Here is a 23,383-nt window from a genome sequence, read left to right on the forward strand (position 1 = left end):
AACATGAATAATCCAAAGGTTTGAAATCATATCTGCAACTACACAACACTGTCTTGACACATGGTTGCTGTGTAATGCTTTTCAAAAAAAGAGTATAGGAAGTGTGATGGTTGTCAATCTGAGCTTGTCTCGGAATCTGAATCCAGTATTACTTCATGTTTTGATTTAATATACTATGATAATGCTGAATATTACAAACGACTAATAGTCAGTAGCATCCTCCAGTACTGGTTCAAGCATGTAAAAAGTATACCAAAAAAATATTTGTTAGAAATAGTATATAAATAGTTGGCGATGATTAAAACATATCTATTGTCAAGTCAACATTTAGATATAAAATAAACATATAACATTTTATGTATACATTTTGACAAAAGACACTTTTTGTCCTAGGCAACTAACAATGCAATTGTACTTATAAATCACATTATTTGTCTGATTGGGCTTTACATCGTACGAGGAAAATCTCCCCAAAGAAGCTCAACAATTTAAGGGAAACATAAAAGAAACCTAAGGGTTGGCAACACATAAATCCCTCAGAGATTCAAAGAAGTCCATCAAAGATTACAATTTGTTTTTACTTTAAAACGAGAAGAATAGTTGATCTGGTGTTTTTGACAGGCAAGTCAGCCTCTACCTTGGGGTATAATGACTAGATAAACAGGGTTTGGAGGGTAACTTTAACTACTAGTTACAATAATCTCAATATCAAAATAAAAAAGTAAAGTGACCTGAAAACTCTTCCCTACTTTTGGATTACCTCAATATCAAATTCAACGCAAATAACTAAAAGAGAAAAATAAATATCAATAAGGTGTTATTTACTATGTTTATAACAATGTAACCATAGGAGAGAAGAAACCAACATAATTTCACAGAACAAATGTAGTAAGTAACAGTTATAGTTTACAAATGCTGTTTAAGCCTAATACATTAATCAAAAGCCAACTATATTTGTGTTGAATAAATCAGGGGTCCACCTATTGCATTAAAAAATAAAGGTGTTTAAAAATTAAAGCAGCCTTAATGTAAAACCATAAGGAACATTCATTCAATACGCCTACCTATAATATATTGATCCACATGTTATACCATGTTGATACCACTCTAATCCTTCAAGTAATCTCTATTATTTTTGTATGTAACAGTCATGTGAATTAAAGGGCAGCTTAGAACCTCTTTACCAAAGCATTTGACTGATTTTACACTATAATACTGCACTATTCTCTATGATTGACATTGCACTATTTCTCCATTTATTCTCCATGTTTTTATTTTTAATTATTTTATCCAACTTTATCCTTTGCTCTTGCTGCTTGTTTTACACAGATTTTATGTCTTATTTCTTACTGATGTAAAGCACTTTGAACTGCAATCCCCCTGTATGAAAGGTGCTATACAAATAAAGTTATCATTATTATTATGTGATTACTCTTTTTCTTTCTTCATTGTAATAGAATAAAGTTACCTTTTTTGTATCCTGATTATTTAATCTCGTCACATGTAATCCGTTATTCCCCAAGCCTTTCTTACAGTCCTAATGTCTTTTGTTTTCTTTATGTTCTCTGTATTTTATATGTTTGTATTACTGTTATGTGTAACGTTGCTGCCTTCTTGGCCAGGTCAGCTTTGAAAATGAGATTCTATCTCAATGCTTTTTTATCTGGTTAAATAAAGGTTAAATAAAAAGCCTGTAGATAAAGCACTTCCCCACACTGGTGTTATCGCGTTTATATCATGGTTTGTATTCTCAGCAGGGCTGTAGTTAGTGCAGGGGGCCAGCAGGGGCGCTAGTGGTCCCTCTCCGGCTCATTGTTTGGGTCTCAGTGTGGCTCTGCTCTGCCGGCAGAGAGAGCGACGGGTTGGTGGAAAATGGCGGACGGTGTGGATCACATCGATATCTACGCCGACGTAGAGGAGGAATTCAACCAGGTATTGAACGCGCATTGAGCACACTTCATCTTATGGTTAATTTTTCTGTATTCGTGTGTGATATTTCGTGCTTAGTCTGGTTGGGAAATGGTGTGTTCTGCTGGGTAGAGTTTCCCTCGCATACAGGCCCCCCCTCCACCATGCTGCAAGCAAGCCCGCATCCTCAGATACTATTACCCCCGAGAAATGTGGAATTTGCGCTGTTGTCGACATTTACCACCACGCGTGAAGCATAAAGAAAAGTACATGAAATGTGCAAATATATTGTATTTCTTCGGTTGAACGCTAACATCATCCTCTATCATTGTTCACAGTGTCGGGCCTCGGAATGGCTGCCTGTGGCGCGCTAGTTACGATAGCTAGCAGGCGATAGCTTTCTAACAATAATTATGTTTGGCACGTTACTTTGTGGCTCCCTTTGTGTTTTCTCAGTTCATACTAGCACATTTTAGGTTGAACCTTAATTGTTACTAGGCATGGCGTTTTACATGTAATTCAGAAAGCATTGTATTAGACGTAACATTATGGAGTGTTAGCTTTTATACTCTTAGCTTAGTGCAACCTTAGCATCTCTGTGTCCATTGGCTGGATATGTTGTTGTCTACTCATAACAAGCTCCTTTCCTGTACACCAGAACCCAGGGGGCAATTTGTTGTTTGCTGGCCCCTTAGAGACAACTTAATCTCCTGCAAAATCTTCCCTCCATAGTGTAGGTTAATGTTGACTTGTTTGTATAAGAGATGCCCTCAGCTGTTAATGTTTACATTTACGGAAGTCACTTTTTTGTTCAATCGAAGTCTTACTTCATACTGATACTCAAAGACGGAAAAGTTCACAAAGTTAGTCAAAGCATCAGTCTGAAGATGACTTATTCTATCTTAGCATGACCTCCTTAATTATTTTGTCTACAAGTCCCAATCTATTTTGAGAGCGCCTGCAAAACTGAAGACATTTACACAGCCACTGCTCCCCTATAACCTGTTCTACTCGTCTTCAGTTAAAAATAAACGGCACTTTGTTGTTTTCATTGTGTTATATGGTCACATGAATAAAAAAAAAGACTGAGGTATTGCTAGACCCTCCAGAAAAACGCGGACAAAAATCTTTGATTATGCGATTAAACATGCGTGGTTTTTATGTGATTTTATGCGGTGAAATTGCGAAAAAAAATTGGCTGTCTTATTTATTCTCTCTCACACACAACCTGCCACTAACGTTAAACCCCTTTCCTATTCAATTAAACACATTCAATGTTTATTCATTGCAAAAGCAATTGGGCTATTTTAATCACACTCTCTCTCACTCACACACACACACACACACACTTCTCCGCCTCATTCTGTTTATTTACTCGTTCGTTATCTGATCAGCTTCAATCTTGTAGGTTACTCACTTCGTTTCTTGTAGCCCTCGAAAGGGTTTTGGAGGTTGATGCCTCGGTGAACGTGAGTTGTTTGGCTTTCTTGTCCGCAGCAGCAGAAAGCATTTTCGAATGTTTGAATGAATCGAAGTGGGTCGTCACCGTCGATTTTCTCTTATGCTCCAACACACAGTTGCACGGGGTGCAGAATAGTTTCCTCCCACTTTCTTGAAAGACATCGGGGTACTGCTTTGCCCGGTCTTTAGCAGAAATGTTCGTCGGTAAATGAGATGGATCAGATTTTTTCATCTTGGTGTTTTCTCTCTTGTGTGAGTTCCACACGTTCACTCTACGGTGTTGTTTACCTTCTGTGATGCGCAAGCTGATGACGTCGCGTCATCATCATCACTACTTCACGTCAAGACGAGTTAACTTTTTTCCTCTCAACTTTGTGTGGAAAAATGCGGGGATTATGCTGCCTTTTGATAAATATGCGGCCTTTGAAAAATCGGCGCCATTTAGCTGATTATGCGGTAAATTCGCGTTTTTCTGGAGGGTCTAGGACTAAATGTAGGCGTGTTCCACATACTCCGATATAGTTTATAGTGTTCAACATTAACAGCTATAAGAGGCTTAAAAAAAGATTAACTAATCTTGTTGACAGTACTCAAGAGTCCTACCAGCTCTAATGGTAACAAGTTAACACACTACAGTCGGAAATATCCACCAACGGTGAAAAGTAGCATCTCATTTAGAGTATGCATGGCTCCATGTTAACAGCTAAGGAAAGACATTGTCTTTTTGGATTAAGGGCAGGCACTTGAGTATTTTGTGCATGTAGAAATTGATTATTTAAGATCTTTCAGCATGTACAGTAAACTTGAATCAGGTGCATTTATTGCAAATTAGAAAAACCATCAGGATGTATTGTGCCACCAGATACTGCTGCAATCAAATCAAATAAGAAATAAAACTCACAAATTCACCCCTGCAAATTGTTAATGATGTACCGAAACGTCAAAACGATGTGATTCTATGCATTGTCTCTGATTTATATACATGGGCTGCTTATAATGTGTCACATGTTTGACTGAACTGTTACTGTCACGCTCTACAGGAAGCCGACTACCCGGTCCACGACCAGATCGACCTGTATGATGATGTAATATCTCCATCAGCCAACAATGGAGATGCTCCGGAGGACCGCGACTATCTGGACACACTGCCTACACAGGGTGGCTCAGAGGGAGGGAAGAGTTCCCAACCCAACGTGGTGTACACCTACACAGGCAAAAGGATTGCCCTGTACATAGGAAACCTAACATGGGTGGGTAGAAGGCTACTTAGATATGATATATCCATACAAAATATTTTATAAATAGAAGCAACTTGAAAAAAAAAGTATCTTTAAAGACAGATATTCTTGTTTCTTGACAGATGTTCACCTATGCATTAGAGGCTTCTCAATACTCTAATTTCCACTCCTCGACTCCTATCCTCAAGACTTAGTCTCGCCCACAGGAGATGCGAGCGGAGGAGTCGAGGAGGGGAAGCAGCAGGCAGTTAGAGAAATGAGAACTCCTTTCCTCCGAGTGGTCATTTTAAAGAGACGTCCATTAATGATGACAGGAGGCACAGCAGCCCTCTGTCTGATGGACAGATGTGTTCATGATGACTTATATATTTACTTTGAATTAATTCACAGTACGGTATAATGAGGCAATAACAGGCTACAGGTGCGGACATATACACACAAATATATTTATATAAATATATACAATTTTTAAAGTATGAGAGCACTCTCATAATAACGTAACACAATCAGAGACTGGATATATCCCCCCCTCTCTCTGGTCGCTGAAATGGGGAATTGAAAGTATGGGCCAAACGTTGTATTAAAAGTAAACATAGGACACCAAACCAACTGAAACCCGTCTGGCCGCCGCATCTACGCACTGTACAACACACACACCTACACACTGTGCCACACACACACCTACACACTGTGCCACACACACCTACAGCTCCTAAAGCATAATCAGGCTACAGCCGTTGTGTATTTTATTATGTGAAGCACTAAATGGTCTTAGAAAAATATCAACTCTTTGTTTGTAGATATCTACTAAACTACAGCATACAAATACAGAAAGTAATGTAGGCCTGTTATACTGAGTGATGTATATTTTAAACACTGCTATGCTTTCTGCACGGACCTCACAGCTGTTCTCACTGTAAACATCGCATTGCGATGAAAGCAGTTACTAAAAATAATATCCAGGGGATGCATGCAGAGCTGTCATTGGCTGAGATAAGTCCGGCCGTGCGTCACGCCTCCACCGTTCCCGGAAATGCAGCCGTGGAGGATGCATCAGTGTCTCCTCGGTTAGAGCTCCTCCAGAGAGCCTCCTCGACACTCGGTCCTCGATGTGCATTTAGAGAAATGAGATGCCCTTCAACATGGCGCACTGAAATTCATTTCCGGGTCACTACCGGAGGACAGAGGCCCTCCTCTGTCCTCCGGTAGTGACCCGGAAATGAATTTCAGTGCGCCATGTTGAAGGGCATCTCATTTCTCTAAATGCACATCGAGGACCGAGTGTCGAGGAGNGAACAAAGCGCCTCACCAGTCTGGTAGTACTGCAAGAGACGGATCACGTTTTGTTCAGCCGGATAATCTCCACATAGGTCTACCTTACTTTTATAATCATAAATCTAGTCGCCAGAAGCAAAATGCTAACGTTATGCTATAAACGAAATACAGCAGGGTCGCTGCTTCAACGTCACGCCTACTTAAGATCCATATTCAAAACTACAGATTCAAAATTGTACAAGTTGAAGCGTTTGTTTTAACAGTTTGCAAGAGCGCAGGTACTTGCTTTCAAGCAGAACAGGGCAAACAAACTTAGCGGGAGTGTTTACGTGTTCGGTGTAATGACGTAAAACGGCCTCGACAACTTCTGTAGTCCTATTCAGCCACTTGTTAACAACCATCGTCTTTCAGACACGTCAACTCTTCAAAAATCACCACTGGGGTCACTGCTGATGTATTTAATGTCGTAGAACAAAACGTGATCTGTCTCTTCAATTTGTGTCAAACACAGACCTTATTTCCAGATATTTTCCAAAATCCTACGGAGAAATCCCATTGCTTTTTGTCGAAGGAACCGGCAGTGGTAAAAATGCTAACTTACTTCCGGGTTTTAGGACGCATCACTGTGGTTCTCTATGCAGGATGATCTTTAAAAAACGTACTGTGGGATCCTGCCTCTTCAGTTTGCTTTTCAGGAGCATTTTTTGTGAATTTCTGATCTGAACTAACCTCAAATGATAATAAAACAAATCTCTTAGTCCAAACACAATGCAACTCTCGGCGAAAGGATTAAATGCAATTTGACTATTAAGGTAGTTCTGAAAGAAATTAGGGTCAGGTTTAAAAAGGTGATCGATCAATTGAATTGAGGTGTTTCACCTCTGCCACGCCAGTTCCCGTTCCTGCCCCCCGGCGGGAAGGGATTGAAACTCATATCCATCAGAGGGCCATCTTGGTGCCTAATCAGATCTGGTCTCATTCCCGAGCCTAATGGGGAAGAAAGCAAACCAATCACAAATTTTTCCTTCATACCTTTCCCCTCAATAACCAAAGGCCTGCCTCAGCCCAGCAGCAAAAGGGGACTAGTGAAAGAGGTGGGAAAAGATGCAAAAATGGGAGAGAAAAAGCTAAAAGGCTGGCACCTCCACGCTGTCCTACTTTGTTTCTAACGGCAGCCAATACAAGATTTGCTAGGAGTTTAGGTTTGGTAGCTTGCCAAGTAAAGCTTTGAGAAAACTGCTTCTCAAGGAATGGGTTGTTGGAAATAATCAGTGAGCAGAAAGATTGCAGCCAAGGAAGGATTATTTGTTCAACTAGAGGTGAAGTGGGACAACTTAACAAACCAGATGGGGGAGGGGGGGACATGCAAAAACACAGCACTGTCAGGAGAGATTAAAAAAAAAAACACACACACACACACAACAATAGACTATTTCTGGTTCCATATGGGTTAGTAGAAGCAAAGCCTAGACTGTGCTTACAGAGCAGCACTGCAAGACAGAAATCAGAATTGTGTTTATGTGTATTTATTCACAGCATGAATTCGCTTTAACTGCTGAGACTGAAAATGTAATGTATCTGCTTCAATGAGAAATATGTGATTTTCCAGTGAAGACGTGATAAAAATGACTTAAATCTCTAAATGAGATTAGGAGACAGGGAAGTAAGGATAATGTCATTGGCTAAATGAACTTGCCACAATTTTATAACAGCAAACTGAGAGAGGTCAAACTAACCAGGGAAATGTGGAGGTGGTCCTCCGGGTCCGGGTGGACCAGGGAAGCGGTCGCCTCCAGGGCCGGGTGGTCCGGGGAATCTGCCTCTGCCTCGACCCATGGGGAAACCCCCTCCACGAAGGCCACCACCAGGGGGGCCGGCTTTGCCTTCCCCGGACATCTGGCCTGACTGGGCACCTTGGAAATGAGGGGATAACGCTAACTGAGTTTTAAAATCAATTTCAAATAATAACAAATATATGCATTGCAAAATGACAAGATGTTACGTAATATTTTTTGATTTCTTAGAGCATTTTCAAACATAGGACCTTTTCAATATACATGGTGACAAGCATGCATGTTCAAATAATTCTCATCAAGTGTCAAATATAAAGCAATCCCATGTGTACATTACTCCTACTTACTTTTGCGTGACTGCATCTCAAACTGGCTGAGGGTCTGTTTGTTGCACGGCGTGACGATGGGATTCTGACCATGGAGCTCCCTCTTTGACAGCAGCTCCATCAACTTCCTGGAAGATGACTCTGAGCCCACACACACCAGTGCAAACCTACATGGTAAATGCCAAGGAGGTTATACACAATCCGAGTGAATGCATGACTTGTTTTTTCTTTTGAAATAGAAATATATAGGAAAATGTTTTCGCCCAAATTCAATTTCACAAATTAGGACTGGACAGAATCAAATAAAGAAATGAGTGGTACACGATAATTATCGGCCAGATAATCATCGGTCCGATATTAGGAATTATGACGTCATCCCGATAAAAGTATTAATAGCTCCGATAATATACAATATATTTTTTGGGTAAAAAAAAAGAAAACAATAATGCGGTGTGGGTGGATTGGGATGAGGGGCGCTTGTTTTTCACTCGGCTCCTCCCGTTTTGCCAGTACTGTGGTATTAGTGGTTTAGGAAGAGGGGAGTTTTTCACAAATCCAGCGCTCCCTAACTCATGCCTGGCTGTGACGTAAATGGTGTGCGGCCGTGAAGCCAGGACAGTAAACAAACATGTCGTCGGTAGTATGGGACTATTTCAAAGTTTCAGAGTTAGATAGTTCGCTTGCTATTTGTATTAACAAATGCAATGCAGAAGTTCCACGAGGAGGGAAAAAGGCAACGAGCTATAATACTTCCAACCTGATTAGTCACCTGAAACATCGCCACGATGGTGTGTTAAAAGCGTACGAAGACGCCTGCGCTGCTAGCGGCGAATCCAAAGCCAGCTGCAAAGGCACCGGGGCTTTTACCTATCGACGAGGCTTTTGAAAAAAGGCAAGAAGTTTGCCAGAGACGACCCCAGGGCTAAAACGAGGAAAAAACTACAGGTACATTTAATATATATATATATATTATATTATTGGTATCGGTCTTGAGAAGCAGGAAGTTATCGGTATCGGTTTCAAAAAACCAATATCGTGCATCCCTAAAAGAAATTGCTTTTATCTTAATTGAAACTGTCTAAAACTAAAGTACTAGCGCATAGTACAAATTATTTTATTCATAACAAGAACTTGGATGTGGATAGATATGTAAATTGTAATCCCTGTAAATGTTGCTGTATGATGTCCTTTTGTTGTTCTGTTGTTTATGTTTTTATTTCTTCATGTGGAACCTACTGCTGCAGGATCTCGCCTTGAAAAGGATCTATTGATCTCAATGGGATTTCACCCTGGAGTAAATAAAGAGTTCTTGAATTGAACCTTGAAATGACTATGACAAATATGGAGAAATAGCTCCCCCGCTGAGGCCAACGAGCGGGGTTGGCGACTCCACGGTCAACACGAAATATGTTTAAGAAGTTTATAGAACTATAGCAGGTTGTCATTAAGTTCAATCATTGGATGGAGTGTATTATAAGACCTCACCCTTTTGGACTGGCCATTGGCTCTGTTTTCAAAGAACTGATCTCCAGCAATCTTGTGATGCCGGACCGACGGGCATAGCCTTTGTCAGGTCCTGTCAGTCGTCCACTGCATGAGAGAGAGAGGCGCCATGGATGACTGGAATCAGTGGTGAATGACCAGTGTTGGGGCAATGGTTATTTTACATAACCCAGTAACTATTATGTTCCTGCTCTCAAAAAAGTAACTAGTACTTTATTGTAGTTCCTAATTATAAAAGTCACTCGTACAAGTTACTTTCTTTAACATTATCTAACAATAAAAATCAAGTTTTTGTGTGTTGTNTCTTAACATCCCGATAGCAATAAATATATAAGTGCTTTGACAAAAGATCCATAAAAAAATGTCATCTGTGGAGGCCGTAGTACTGTAAAAAGCACGACCAATCATTTTAGCTGGCCCGGCTAAAATAACTGGATGGCCTACCTGCCTGTCAGCCTTCCATCTGTGCACCAACTTATCTCGTGCCCTCATTGGTCATGTTCGTGTGTGTTGGAGGAGGGGCTCTGTAAGGAAGTGGCAGATTTTTTCCGGCTGTGTATTTTCAAATTCTAGAGCACTCGAGCTGGTTTCTCCAAAATTACCTACCCCACCTTTAAGTCATATATTCATATTTCTGGTCTCATTTTAAAACTAGTAAGCTCAGCAATATGAATCTCTCGTAAGCAATTGGCCATTTAAGAGTAAATGGGAGTAAACCTAGTGATAATGAAATAGTTAAGTGCTGATTATTTAAATAGACAGCTCCATGCTATATAGTCAGATAAATGTAGAATGCCAAGCCTCACAGTGCTTTGAGGTATACCCAGGTATCCATCCTAGCATAATACAATGACATATGGCTTGTTAGTGTGAGTGTTTTATATACAGCCCTCAGGTGGCCACAAGCTCAGTTAGCCAACGTCAGACAAACTTGACTCGGTTGCTCTTGTATCTGTGGTTCACAGAAATGTTCCATTAGCATTGACTTGACTTTAGAACCTGGATAAAATGCTTGCTTGAAACAATAAAAGTGTTTCTCGTCATCTGGTTTGTTGCCATCAGATTTTATTTGCAGCATTATTTTTTGGCCTTTTGACATTTGTTGTTCCCTGTAGCTATGGCTTTCTCTCCCATCTGTGTTGGTGTCCTTGATTTGAACTCCCCTATTTCAATGATTAATTCCAGGACTATTAATTGTCATTCTGTTGCACAACCAAATGCACTAGTAGTAAATGTGTGCTACACCAGAAAAACCACACAAATACAACACAGCAGTGCGTTAATTACCTGCGGGTATCTACATCAGAATAAAATAATGGAAAATACTGGATGTAGCAGGATATTAAATTCAGAGCTGGTCCAATTATATTTTCAAGTAGAAAATAATTGGTGGTTTTAATACTAGCACACTTATTCCCCAAGCATGCACTTAATATTTGGGAGATCTCTACATAATAACCATGACAGTGTTTTCTGGATCTCACTCTGTCTCATGCCATGCGTTTTTTCCACTGTGTTCTGTTTTAGGTGGGATGCAAGGTCCACCACGTCCCCCTCCTGGTCCACTCGGACCCCCTGGTCCTCCAGGACCTCCACCCCCTGGCCAGGGTCTCCCCCCTCTCCACCCTGGTCCTCCAAATCGTGGTGACAGGCTTCCTCCCCCTGTTCTCTTTCCTGGTCAGTTTGGCCAGCCTCCCATGGGCCCCCTGCCCCCAGGCCCCCCACCTCCAGGTTACGGTCCTCCTCCTGGTCCCCCACCACCTCAACAGGGCCCCCCTCCCCCGGGACCCTTCCCTCTGCGCCCCCCAGGCCCCCTTGGGCCCCCCATGTCTTTGGCTCCACCTCCACACATGCCAGGTCCTCCACCAGGTGGACCACCACCAGCACCCCATGTCAACCCTGCCTTCTTCCCCCCACCTGGCAACAACAACAACATGCCCCCCAATGACAACCGAGGCCCCCCCGGACCAAACGACCCATACGGACGCCCGCCACCATATGACAGAGGGGACTACGGTCCTGGAGGCCGGTAAGAAAGGATGGTGGAGGACAGACTAATATACATTACATATAATCGCTCAGCCTTTGTTAACAATTAATTTGTCCCACAAAGAAAGTTTTTTTTAATGATAAAATTAAGTTGCTAACTCTAAAATGTGTTGCTGCACTGGTTGCAAGATAATTACTTTTTTATGTAACTCTGGGACCTAACAAGTACTGTGACTTTTGTGTGAATTTGTAGGGAAATGGAGGCGTCCCGGACCCCACTGAGCGAGGCAGAGTTTGAGGAGATCATGAACAGGAACAGAGCCATCTCCTCCAGCGCAATTTCTCGAGCAGTGTCTGACGCCAGTGCAGGTGACAATTCCAATAATATAGGAATATACTTCTCATGTACTTATTTACTGTGGGTGAGCCCATATATGATGCCATTAGAGAACAACTGATAGCCAATGCCACCTTCTGTGTCCTTTAGCTGACTATGGCAGTGCCATAGAGACCTTGGTGACAGCCATCAGTCTGATTAAACAGTCCAAAGTGTCGGCGGACGACCGCTGTAAGGTCCTGATCAGTTCCCTGCAGGACTGTCTCCACGGCATTGAGTCAAAAAGCTACGGTTCTGCCTCTAGGTAAGATGTTCATGTTGTGCAATTTTTATATTCAATGACACTATACTGAGTGTATCTAAATGTCTTCCTATTGGGAATTGGCCCTGGAAGATTTGGTATTTGAAACTTTTAAACCCTTGTACACAGTCCAATGATGCTTCTCAATGCCAGGCGAGAACGTTCCAGGGAACGGGACCATAGCCGCTCCAGAGAAAAGAGCCGGCGTCACAAGTCTCGCAGCCGTGATAGGCATGAAGACTATTACAGAGAACGCAGCCGGGAGCGCGACCGCCATCGTGAGCGGGACAGGGACCGAGACCGCGAGAGAGAGCGCGAAAGGGAGTACCGACACCGCTAGACGATAAGAAAGGTGGGTACAACATTTCCTGTAGTATTTTGTTCTGTAATAAACTCTCCTGTCTTTTTTATCACTACATCTTTTAGACATAACCCGACCAGTTCAGGCGCTAATAGCCTAATCTACATGGCAAAAGATGTCTTTAAAAAAAATTCTGCTTTGATTGCTCACCTCCTCTCTTCTTCATTGGAACAAAGGTTTCAGTTGAGTATGAGGCAATGATGCCTTTTTACTCTTTTTACGCTTTTGAACATTTTAGCAATATTTGAAGTCATCATTTACAGTATAGAAGGAAGCCAGAGTCTATTTATTTGTCCCACTAAGAATGTATGAGAAAAGTGACTAGGAGAGATGAGGTAAGCAAGAAAGAGTCTTTTAAAACTCCTTTGATTTAAGGTAGGTATAAGGTAAGTCTGCTTTCCTCAAAATGTCCCCATTTGTATTGAAGTTTGTGACGTGAATATGGTCTTGGTCACAATATGTGTAATACACAACTACTGTAATCATCATGCTGCATTGCGCAGAAGGGTTTTGTAAGAGTTGTATCAATGCTGTGGTTCTCAGGAAGTTGACTTTATGGATGCATTGTAACCTTTTTGTCTACATGCCTTTGAGACTGGTAATCTGCAAAAAAATGTCTGCCTCTCTTTGTGTTCTGCCATATCCATTCCAAAATCAAAGCATCATTTAATTTACTTATAAAACCGCAACAGCCGTTTTACATATACATATTTGTCTGTGGTTGGTAAAGTGCTGTACGTGCTCTGCCTTTTTGTCAGTTCAGATACATCAGATCCGTAGATACACTGTTGCTTATGTTAACATCCATCCAGCTCATAAAAAGAGGATTTTGTTTTTGATTTTTGCCAGCCTCTTTGGCCAGTGGAACAAAAAGTAGAAGCTTTTTCTGGCTTAAATATAAAGATTTAATATTAATATTAATGTGAGTTTAATTGAAGTGTATTGTGACAGCTGAGTTGGTTTGTCAGTGTGATTGTTATAGTAGTTCCTTGACTGATTGGCAGGTTTGGTATGTCAAAGTATTCCCTACAGATTTAGCATTTTGTATCATCTGTTCAAATTGGGATGTATTTTTAGAAGGAAAAAAATCCAATGTTTAATTTGTTGATGGGGCAACATATACTTGGTAAATGTTTTATTCGCGTATAACTGAGAATGTCATTTTGCCACATTTGCATGTCAGTAACATTTTCTGACATTTTACTATTGTCAAATTCAATGTCTTGTAACTTAGTGTTGCTCACTGTGAATAATTGTGCCTCAATTTAAGAAGCTGAGGTGACGTAAAAATCCTTTTTTGATACCATGTTATGACAACATAGACCTTGATACCCTGAGCACAAGTAATGTGTAAAAAAACGTTTGAGACATTGCATTTTCTAGTTGAGTTGCCTGATTCACTCAAACTGAAATTTCCATTTGAATACTTCTGATATTTTTTATGTGACCTTTATGTTCATTGAAATTATTTCCATTTCGGCCGCAGTATAGTAACTGGCTTTTTGGATTATGTTCTGGATCAGTTGCTGATAAATGTATACGGAAATATTGTTTAGGCCAATTGTCGCTTGGTGTTGAGGTTTTCAAATCATTATGTAATGTTTGTGGATGGATGCTTTCTTCCATGGCGTCTCTTGCGTGTTTAACAACATGATACTTTTGCAAAAACCTGTAGATGAAATATCTGATTTGAACGATTTTGTGTGGTCCTCTTGCCCTATACGGCAAAGCCCTTATGATGTCTGTGGTGTTGTTTAATAACCAGAGCTCATAGAGCAGACTCTAGAAGCTTCTGCATCTCAGTCGCACATCCCCCCAAATCATTTTCTGATATAGAATTGATTTACTCTCTCCATAAACTACATTCACTTTTGACAACTTCAATATAGTGGCTCTATACATCAGACACATTTATAAAATATTCCCTTTTCTGATTCTTTAAAGGAGTTAGTTTTTCTCCATTTGAACATGAAGCATTTGTATAATTTCACAGTTGTAGTAATTAAATGTAAAAACCTTTTCCTGAATGCTCTTTTAAAGCGATGCATTTGATTATAGCATTACAACATGAATGACTGCAGACACACACGTTGTTCTCTCTGTTAGATAACAGACCCCCAGTGAACACAGGGCTTAATCACTAAGTATATTTTTACCTAAATGTCTGCAGAAATATCAGTTTGTATTCATTCTTGATACCTTTTTTAGAGCATGGTAATTGGGGGGTAAAAAAGCTAATTTGGCCCTTTTTATCCTGATGGTAGTGTGGCTATTTGTTGTGTCCACAGATATGCTTAAACATTGTTTTATCTGTTCATATTGCCATGGGGGAATTTTCCAGGCTGACATTTTTCTCATCGTCACAAGCCTGATGTACTAAAACCATATTATCCGCTCATGTTAAACCAGGGTCAAACAGAGTTTATTTGACTATGTCAGCACTTAGTATTTATGCCCATTTAAAAAAAAAAAAAATCAATAATAAAACATTTGACTTGAATGTGACACTTAAAGATGGCCTATGCACAATGTTAAATTTCACCCAATTTGTCTTCAAACATTTGTAATGCTTTGTTTAGTTCCCCGTATAAAGATCAACCAATCAGCCTTGTAGATATCACAGTGAGTAGAATTGCTAAGGTGTACAGTTTTCTACACCACCATGCAATAGCAATTTCTTTGAATGCCTGAAGCATTATTAGTATATTTAAGTATTTCTGAAGATTATTCGATATTCTAATCTTTTCAGTAGAACATTTGTAATGATAAATAACACATGCGTTGTTTTATAAAAGTTTAATCTGTTGACTTAATGGACTGTTTGACCCTGGTTTGGCTCTGTCCTTATTCATTTCCATGCTTTATTAGATGACACGCTGCTACACATTACATATCTTTAAGAGTAGAACATGTTTGAATCTTATTTTTGATATGGCAAATTATGATTTGGTCTACTATGTAATTGGCTGTTGACAAGGTTCAGTCATGCCCCTCTCCCCTTTTATAAATAATAGTGTGACTAGGATTAACTTTGTCTTCTGTGTTTGGTATTTTCGGTTTTATAACATGTAAAACCCTATGTACAGCAAAAAAGGAATGTTCAAGTTTCAATATACACTTTAATCTTTGGACCATGTAAATCAATCTGTTGTTTGAATTGCCTGTAAGTAAGGCTTTCCTGGTGCATAAACTAACTCTAAATTCCCCATGTAAAGCAAAAACCTTGCATTAAATTGGATTTAAATGAATAGAGTAACTAACAAATTTGACTTTCTGTATCAGAACTGTTGACTTTTCATCTGATGAATGTTACATTCCATTTGAAGTGCTTTAAGTGAACCTCTGATACATACCGTCCTCTTGGTAGTTTTGTGTTTGTATCGACAGCTCTTTTTGTCCTTTCTGTGTCTTTTACTACTATATTGCTTCATTTCCGGAAACGTTGGCTGTGTCACAGTGGTTCAAGTTTTCAGTGTCTAGCTTTGTATTCAATGCCTGCCATTACCATTTGGATTTAAGATACATGTGTTCTGGGAATAGCTGTATGACAAACGTACAGCCCAGTGTTATTGGTAGTAACCAACCCTAAACATAATACATACTAGGGATGGGAATTTGAAAGCAAATGTATATTCGAATATTTGACACCCAAAAAAAACGGTTAACCGATTAACCGAAATGTACATATCCTATAAAATAAAGTTAACATTTCCCATTTTTATTTTGAAAAATAAATAAATACATGTTCAAATAAGTATAGAAACCAAGTCGAATTTGTCAAATGTATTGAACTGGTGATCACAGTTTGAACAGTTGACAGTTATACGCCTACAGCTTTCATGCTTAAAACATAACTTGGTTTTTAAATTTAAAGAGGGATCATACACGAACAACATAACGGGTTAGGGTAACGTAACCCTATTACAACAGAGGCTATTCAATACTCATTCTTTAAGAATATGAGCATGTCTACATGCTCAGGGGAGAGGCGGGTGCGGAGGCGATTCATTATCAGGCCAGCTGTAGAGAAGACCCTCTCAGCTAGAATTTGAGCATAAGATGAGGTTTGAGTGGAGCAAAACACACCTTTAGACCTAACACATTTAGCTATGGCACTGTCGTATACATTGAATTATTCCATTTGATAATATGTAATCAACTTAGGCACCCCTCCCAAAAATAAATATTCATAACTCATATTCGAAGACCTGAATAATTTTGAATATTCGATTAATCGTTCCCATCCCTAATACATACCAATGAATAATTTAGAAGTTGTTGAAAGGGGAGGGGGCAAGTCTTTTGGAAAACCACTGGGGATTGGAGAATTTATTCAACAAATGTACCAGAATCTTTGCAAATTGCACTAGGCGTACAGTATGCTACACAAAACCGAAAATATGCTGCCCTATGCAGTAAAGCCAGGAGTCTAGTTAAATCCTGTCTTAGCCCTTTGTATCAACATATTCCCTTTATCCATTCATCTGAAATGTAGTGTACATTATAGTCGTGCTTTGTGTCACGTTCAAGCATCTATATATTAATTTACACACACACATTTATATAATACACATCCATGTCTCCAAAACACAAATAAAATACATTTAGGCCTGGGCTTGAAAGCATATGGTTTCATTTTCTGGTTTGTGTATATACTGATAGATTTCCTTCTTGTCCTGTTAAAGTTTGCATGACATTGTTTCTCTGTGTCTGTCCCTGGGTTGGGTGCAATACAACGTCTACAGAAGTGATTGTCCTTATATTGTATTATACAATTTATATGCCCTATTTTCAGAGACCGTTTAATTGTGTTATGACCATACTGTTGTAAGCATAACAGTAAATGGACATGTGTAACTCACAGTGATGGTGAATTGCACCCAGCCCTGGTATGCACTATGTATGTGTAGTGTAGAGGTTTAATGATGAGGGGGGTAAAGTGTTCTCTGTTGGGCTGCCTCCAAACCAAACTCCACCCTTCGTTTTGGCCCCCTTTAGCTAACGAGGATCAAGGATGGATGGAAGGAAAAGGAGGAAGGATTTCATTGCGCCACCACCTCCCCGCCCTGCATGACCGGACAGGATCAAAGCACCACCTCCTCCTCCATCTCTCCTGTCCACCATACTTCTCTCTTGTCTGTTCATTTTGTCTGCCTGAATAAGAGCAGTGGATGGAAGACCCTGACCTGTGTAAGGCTATGTTATCCAAACATCTATACTCATGTTAACTAAAGATGAAAGAAAAGAAACTTTCCAGACAGTTCTTTTATTTTTATGATGTTTTATTTGACAAGAATATGACTGTGTGATGCTTTTTTTTGTTGCAAAGAAACGATAAAATGGCCCACCGATCCCTTACTAGAAGACACAAACATCACATCCTGTTTGCTTTTTATTTTCCCTTGGCTCGCTGTACTGTGTACATTCAGTTTAGAGATCAGTTTTTATAGGGTACATATTTGATGTGTTCTCCCCACCCCCTCCTCTCATTCTCATTTATTCTTTTTGTTGTTAGAATGTTTGTAAATGTCTCTCTGCTTTTGATTAAAAACTAGATGGTGTTGTAATAAAAAATGTTTACTGATGTACTCGATGCAGTTGGTGAATTCCTCTACATGTTTGGCTCATTTATATTAAATGTGTATTTTGGACTGCAAACTTTTCATAATGAATGTCCACCTTTTAATTTGTTTTGTTTTGTTTTCTAGCTGTATTAGCAAACGGCTTTATCTTTTTTTGTTGTGTTCTTTTCTCTAAATGGAAAAAAACTTTTAAAAGGTAAGATGAATGTACTTTATTGCAATGTGAAATGATGTGTTGCTGGGAAGATGTGTAGACCTTAAACGGGTTGAAGCTCTAAACTATTTCAGGCAGCTCTGGTACACACATACCTTGACCAAAAAACAAGAGGCAAATGCTGTTTACAAAGTGGTTTCTGTTGTGTCTAATCGCACTGACTAGCTATCGCCACAATCTCCCTATTCAAATTTGTCTTATGTTCTGATGTGAAATATGTTCTTAATCCATATAACTTCAACCAGGGATTGCAGTAAACATGTAATTGGTGATCCTTTACATTTAAATTCTAAATTAGATCCTCCATTTCAAGTACATTTGACTTTTTTCTGTGCTTTTACACAATTTTGTCCACATTTTTGTATATTCATGCCCTGTCACTCCACCACATAAGCAACAGATTCAGTGCCGGGTTTTTATAAGCAACTTCTTAAACAGGCTGTCTGCACCATCTCACTAACGTTGTCATATGCACGGCATCATGTCTTTCTTTCCAACACCCATAATGTTTGTCTTGCATTTTTGTTGCGCTGTGATTGTATACACTTTGTGATACAGAGCTTTTAGTTGGCAGTATTAAGTAGATCGTTTAGGCCAATAAGCACTGAGGTTCATGTCTGTTTTTTTACTGTCTGATCAATATTTTTAATTACAAAATATATTTGGCGTAGATAACCTGATATTTAACATTGGCCAGTCCAGTTGTTGAATTTTAGTAAATAAAAATTGGGAAAAAAATATTTGTGGTGCTGCAACAGTGTTTCATCAGAGGGTTTGATATTGCTGTTTGTTCCATGTGTACTCCATAACAAAGACATGGATAAAAAGAGACTCGAACTGACATTGTTGATTAACACTGATATTAACAGCTTAAAATAACTATTTAAATGGTCAACAATAACTGTCTCAATCTTTTTTTATGTTTTGTCTTATTTGAGATCATTGGTTTACTTGTCAAGATATTTGTTTTTCCTTTTTATATCAGTCTCGATTCAAATGCACAACCTTCTCCTGAAATATTGCATGCCTAAAAGTATTTGCTGATTGTAAGGATTGTTGACGCCACCTATTTATTGTAATGGCTTCAGAATCATCTGATCAAAAAACAAGTTGTTAACTTTGTAAAGCCAACAGCTATTTTAAATCTCCATGCTGCTCTTTTAATCTTGCAAACAGTATACTTTAAAAAGTGTTTGATATGCACTGATATTAATCATTATGCTCCCTTAACCTTGTAAACTCTGTAAAAGACTAATGAAACATTGTAAATTAGGGTTTTGTAAAAAGAAAATGCCTGATTGAAGACTATTTTGTGCCTTACAAAGCCTTTATTGTACATTGACTTTATATACATTTTGTGATCCGAGCAATTGTTGAAAACGGTTTCAATCGGTGTCATCCTGACAGGTCAATCGGACATAGGTGTCGCTGTGTATTTGTTGCTTTGTGCTCTCCACAGCGCTGAAGGTAAGTGTTTTCAGGGCCTCGTCCCTACAGAAGGACTGATTCTGAACCCAGATCCAGACTTTACCTCACAATCAGATGGAAAGTATATTTTTGTGTGTGCGTTTGTAATATTTTACCAAAGTATATTTTCACTAAATATTAATCTTTGGCTACTTTAAAACCAACTGTAACAATTGATTTGAAAAAAAGCCATGTGTTACCTTTAACTGAAACTTGACAAAGGTGTTCCGAAACTTTAAAGGTACCTGGTGATGGCAGTTAAAGTGTTTTACCCGTAAATATAATTGATCAGCATGGCAATGCAAACCTGCACTTTAATACGCAATGTATGAAACGTTGAGTATCTATGATCAGATATTATTGTAACTTTGTTTTTTTCTATTAATTGGGTAACTTTTAGATTATTTCCAGGGGGGACTGTTATAATGCTGCTAGTAATGATTTGTTCCATTTACAGTTTCCCTGACAGGGAGAGACGGCTTGTAGCCAAAAGTTATCAAATGGCCATTAGTAAAATAAATAAAAGATTTGTAAATGCAGTTTGGTTTCTTGGCTTTCCTTCGTGCACGATTAATCGAATTGGTATTCAGAGAAGGCTGCAGTCAGGAAGGGCTATCATCAATTACTTCTAGGCAGTCAATGGAAATACAAATGATTTGGTCTGCACATTATCTACAATAACCTCGGTTTCTAAATCCACCCCCGCCCCAAATAGATAGACGTTCAATACACCAATTATGGAAATAAAATATTTTTTTAGAGGCAAGGACTTTTTTGTATGTAACTTACTACGAGATACTTTCACTTTCAATTGTTTATTTTAGCTATAAGTATTGAGGTTAAAGAGGGTTTACTTTATATCGCCATTTTCAAGCACATCATGCTATGAATATATGCGATTCAATTATCAATAAAAATAACATTCTTGAAATTATATATTATACAAATAAAAGCAACGTTATTGTGCCCGGAACCTTCTGGTAGCCGTGTTTCACTCCTGCCGTGCAAGTTAGCATGTTGCACTTCCGGTGCTTGTTTGGCTAGTAGTTTAAAATGACAAGCGCTGGCTATATTAAACACACTTTTAATGCTTAAATGGCAGCTATACTAAATGTGGTCACACGCCTAGGAACAAGAAGAGTCCTGTAGAGTGAACACAGAGTTGAACTTCTCTCTCTCTATCGTACTATGTTCAAAAAGATGACTGAATTTGGTCCAGATTCCGGGGGGAGAGTGAAGGTAACACTTGAGCTGTCTGCGGTTACATTAACTCACTGTGTTGCATTACTTCTCTGTACGGTAGTTCATAATTACACCAATAAGGAATGACTAACGATAACCACTGTTTTTCTTCTTCTTGAATGTGGGAGTATTTGAACAGGAACTGATTAATTATATAATAACAACAACGTGATGTTTCCCCTCTGTGGTCTGCAGGGAGTAACCATCATTAAGCCCATTGTGTTCGGGAACGTTGCCCGTTACTTCGGGAAGAAGAGAGAGGAGGACGGACACACACATCAGTGGTCTGTCTATGTGAAGCCTTACAGAAACGAGGTGAGACATCCGGATCACACCAAGGATATCAAATACAGCAGTGTATTTTAACACGCCCGTCATTTCAAAGATATTGGTCTTCTACTTATTGTCATGTTTCCCCCATGTCTCCCAGGATATGTCTGCGTATGTGAAGAAGATCCAGTTCAAGCTTCATGAGAGCTATGGTAACCCACTGAGAGGTGAGGAAACTACAGGAGGACCACAGGCAGTAACTGCATCCCAATGTCTCTGTGATTTAGAGGGGATGCATTGTTTCTTGTGAATTATTTTTACATTATGAGAAAATGATTTTTTTTTTATAAATGGAATACAAATGAGAAAAAGTGATTGGAAATGTGATTTAAATGTGTGATCAGACAATAAAAATACTATATGCGTGTGTACAAATACTCCTCTCTGCCTTCCAGTGGTGACGAAGCCTCCGTATGAGATCACAGAGACGGGCTGGGGGGAGTTTGAGATCATCGTCAAGATCTTCTTCATTGACCCCAATGAGAGACCTGTGAGTGCCTAATATATATTGGATTGAGCTGCTTGGATTCCTAATATTCAATAGTGAACACATGATAAGATTAGTATTCAAGCCAGTGTGACAAAATAATGTAAAACTTGTTTTCCTCGTGTGTGTGTGTCAGGTGACTCTGTACCATCTGTTGAAGCTCTTCCAGTCAGACACCAGCGCCATACCGAAGAAGACGGTTGTCTCTGAATTCTATGATGAAATGGTACTCCTTCCTTTGTGCTCGGGTTTTTTAATTGTCTGAATGTTCAGTATTTCTTTAATTAAAATGCTAGGCCCATCAGTTATAGTGATATACTAATATCTAATCTTACCACCATAAAGGGAAATGCATGAATCACATATTGTTTACCGTCCACACTTAGAGAATTAGATGTTCGCACTGACATGGCATCAGTATTTTAAAGGGGACCTATCAATCAAAATGCACTTTTTGGTGTGTGTGTGTGTGTGTGTGTGTGTGTGTGTGTGTGTGTGTGTGTGTGTGTGTGTGTGTGTGTGTGTGTGTGTGTGTGTGTGTGTGTGTGTGTGTGTGTGTGTGTGTGTGTGTGTGTTCTCCTCAGAAACTAGACAAAAGTGTAAGATGTACAAACCACAGACTGTTTGTGTCATGGCGAATACAGTCTCTGGTTTATTTATGTCTGTATAGGCCGTTGTTGTGAGTGTGCACGGTCGGAGCATAAACAACGTTAGCTTAGCCGATCTCCATTCAGAAAACACGCATTTAAAAGGATTTTCACCTGCCGTCTTGTCTGTAGACTTGTCAAAGCATTAATTCATGGTTTTTACAAACCTGTATCAGTATGTTGTTACTTCAGCATCATTTTGAAACGTGTATTACAATTAAATCACGGTAAAATATGTTTATTTTGTTGTAGTTTCCAGTGATTCTCTCACTAGTTTAGCATACTCAGCCCGGTTGTTGGCCCGGAAAGAACCTCGATTTTGGAGAGCCAGAAAAACTATGAAAAAGTACCCGCTAGCCGGAACTACCCCTAGTGGAAATGCAACAAAAAACGGGCCGGGTTTGGCACGGCACGCTTAACCGCGCTGCAGTGGAAATGCGCCATAAGACATTAAAGATGAACTATTTANGCGTTGGAAGCTTATTCCAACGCTTCTGCCCATTCACTTTGAATCGGGTGACGTCACTTTTCGCCAAACTGCATTGTGGGAAGCAGAGCGGAGCTTTCCTGGCGTTTCAGGCTGCAAAAGTTGAGCAATGTTCAACTTTTGAAGCTTCTGAAGCTTTCGGTGGAAGCGTCAGCCAATCAAATCATATGCCAGTACAAGCTCTAGCCCAGTGTTTTTCAAAGTAATGTATTTAAGTACAACTGAGGTACTTTGTTTAAGTATGTTTAAGGGGGTGCCGGGGGGGTCACGCAAAGTTTGAGGGAAAGGGGAATTATTTTTATTTTTTTCAAGTTACATTTTTTTTTGGGGGGATTTTATTAATAACTGCATATCTATCAATCTGTTTCCTTTGATGCCAATATTTTTTACTTATTCATATATATTTTTTTTAAATCACACGACCGCCCTTCGAGC

The 23,383-nt window shown here is 39.4% G+C and overlaps 2 protein-coding genes across 2 annotated transcripts in view; both read left to right on the forward strand.

The window, feature by feature from the left end:
* The first annotated feature begins 1,799 nt into the window (after positions 1–1,799).
* On the forward strand, positions 1,800–18,150 carry cpsf6 (cleavage and polyadenylation specific factor 6). The gene is made up of 8 exons (XM_010791041.1): positions 1,800–1,932; positions 4,410–4,630; positions 8,114–8,175; positions 11,032–11,533; positions 11,747–11,862; positions 11,981–12,134; positions 12,285–12,483; positions 17,491–18,150. Exons 1-7 carry the CDS (start codon positions 1,873–1,875, stop codon positions 12,469–12,471), a joined length of 1,302 nt encoding a protein of 433 aa, XP_010789343.1. The 5' UTR covers positions 1,800–1,872; the 3' UTR covers positions 12,472–12,483; positions 17,491–18,150.
* A 2,590-nt stretch (positions 18,151–20,740) lies between these two features.
* yeats4 (YEATS domain containing 4) overlaps positions 20,741–23,383 on the forward strand; it is a 3,772-nt gene continuing 1,129 nt past the window's right edge. Inside the window, exons 1-5 of the mRNA XM_010791043.1 lie at positions 20,741–20,994; positions 21,193–21,312; positions 21,428–21,494; positions 21,723–21,817; positions 21,951–22,073. Coding sequence (XP_010789345.1) covers positions 20,944–20,994; positions 21,193–21,312; positions 21,428–21,494; positions 21,723–21,817; positions 21,951–22,073 — 456 coding nt within the window. The 5' untranslated portion in view covers positions 20,741–20,943. The remainder of the gene's footprint in view (positions 20,995–21,192; positions 21,313–21,427; positions 21,495–21,722; positions 21,818–21,950; positions 22,074–23,383) is intronic.

This window comes from Notothenia coriiceps, unplaced genomic scaffold (genome assembly GCF_000735185.1).
Source record: "Notothenia coriiceps isolate Sejong01 unplaced genomic scaffold, NC01 NC01_scaffold00035036, whole genome shotgun sequence".
Lineage (NCBI taxonomy): Eukaryota > Metazoa > Chordata > Actinopteri > Perciformes > Nototheniidae > Notothenia > Notothenia coriiceps.

Coding starts and splice junctions, on each gene's coding strand:
- cpsf6 (XM_010791041.1), top strand. CDS start 1,873: ATGGCGGACGGTGTGGATCACATCGATATCTACGCCGACGTAGAGGAG. Junction 4,631..8,113: donor CTAACATGGGTGGGTAGAAG/GCTACTTAGATA, acceptor CCTCTTTGACAG/CAGCTCCATCAACTTCCTGG. Junction 11,534..11,746: donor GACTACGGTCCTGGAGGCCG/GTAAGAAAGGAT, acceptor GTGAATTTGTAG/GGAAATGGAGGCGTCCCGGA.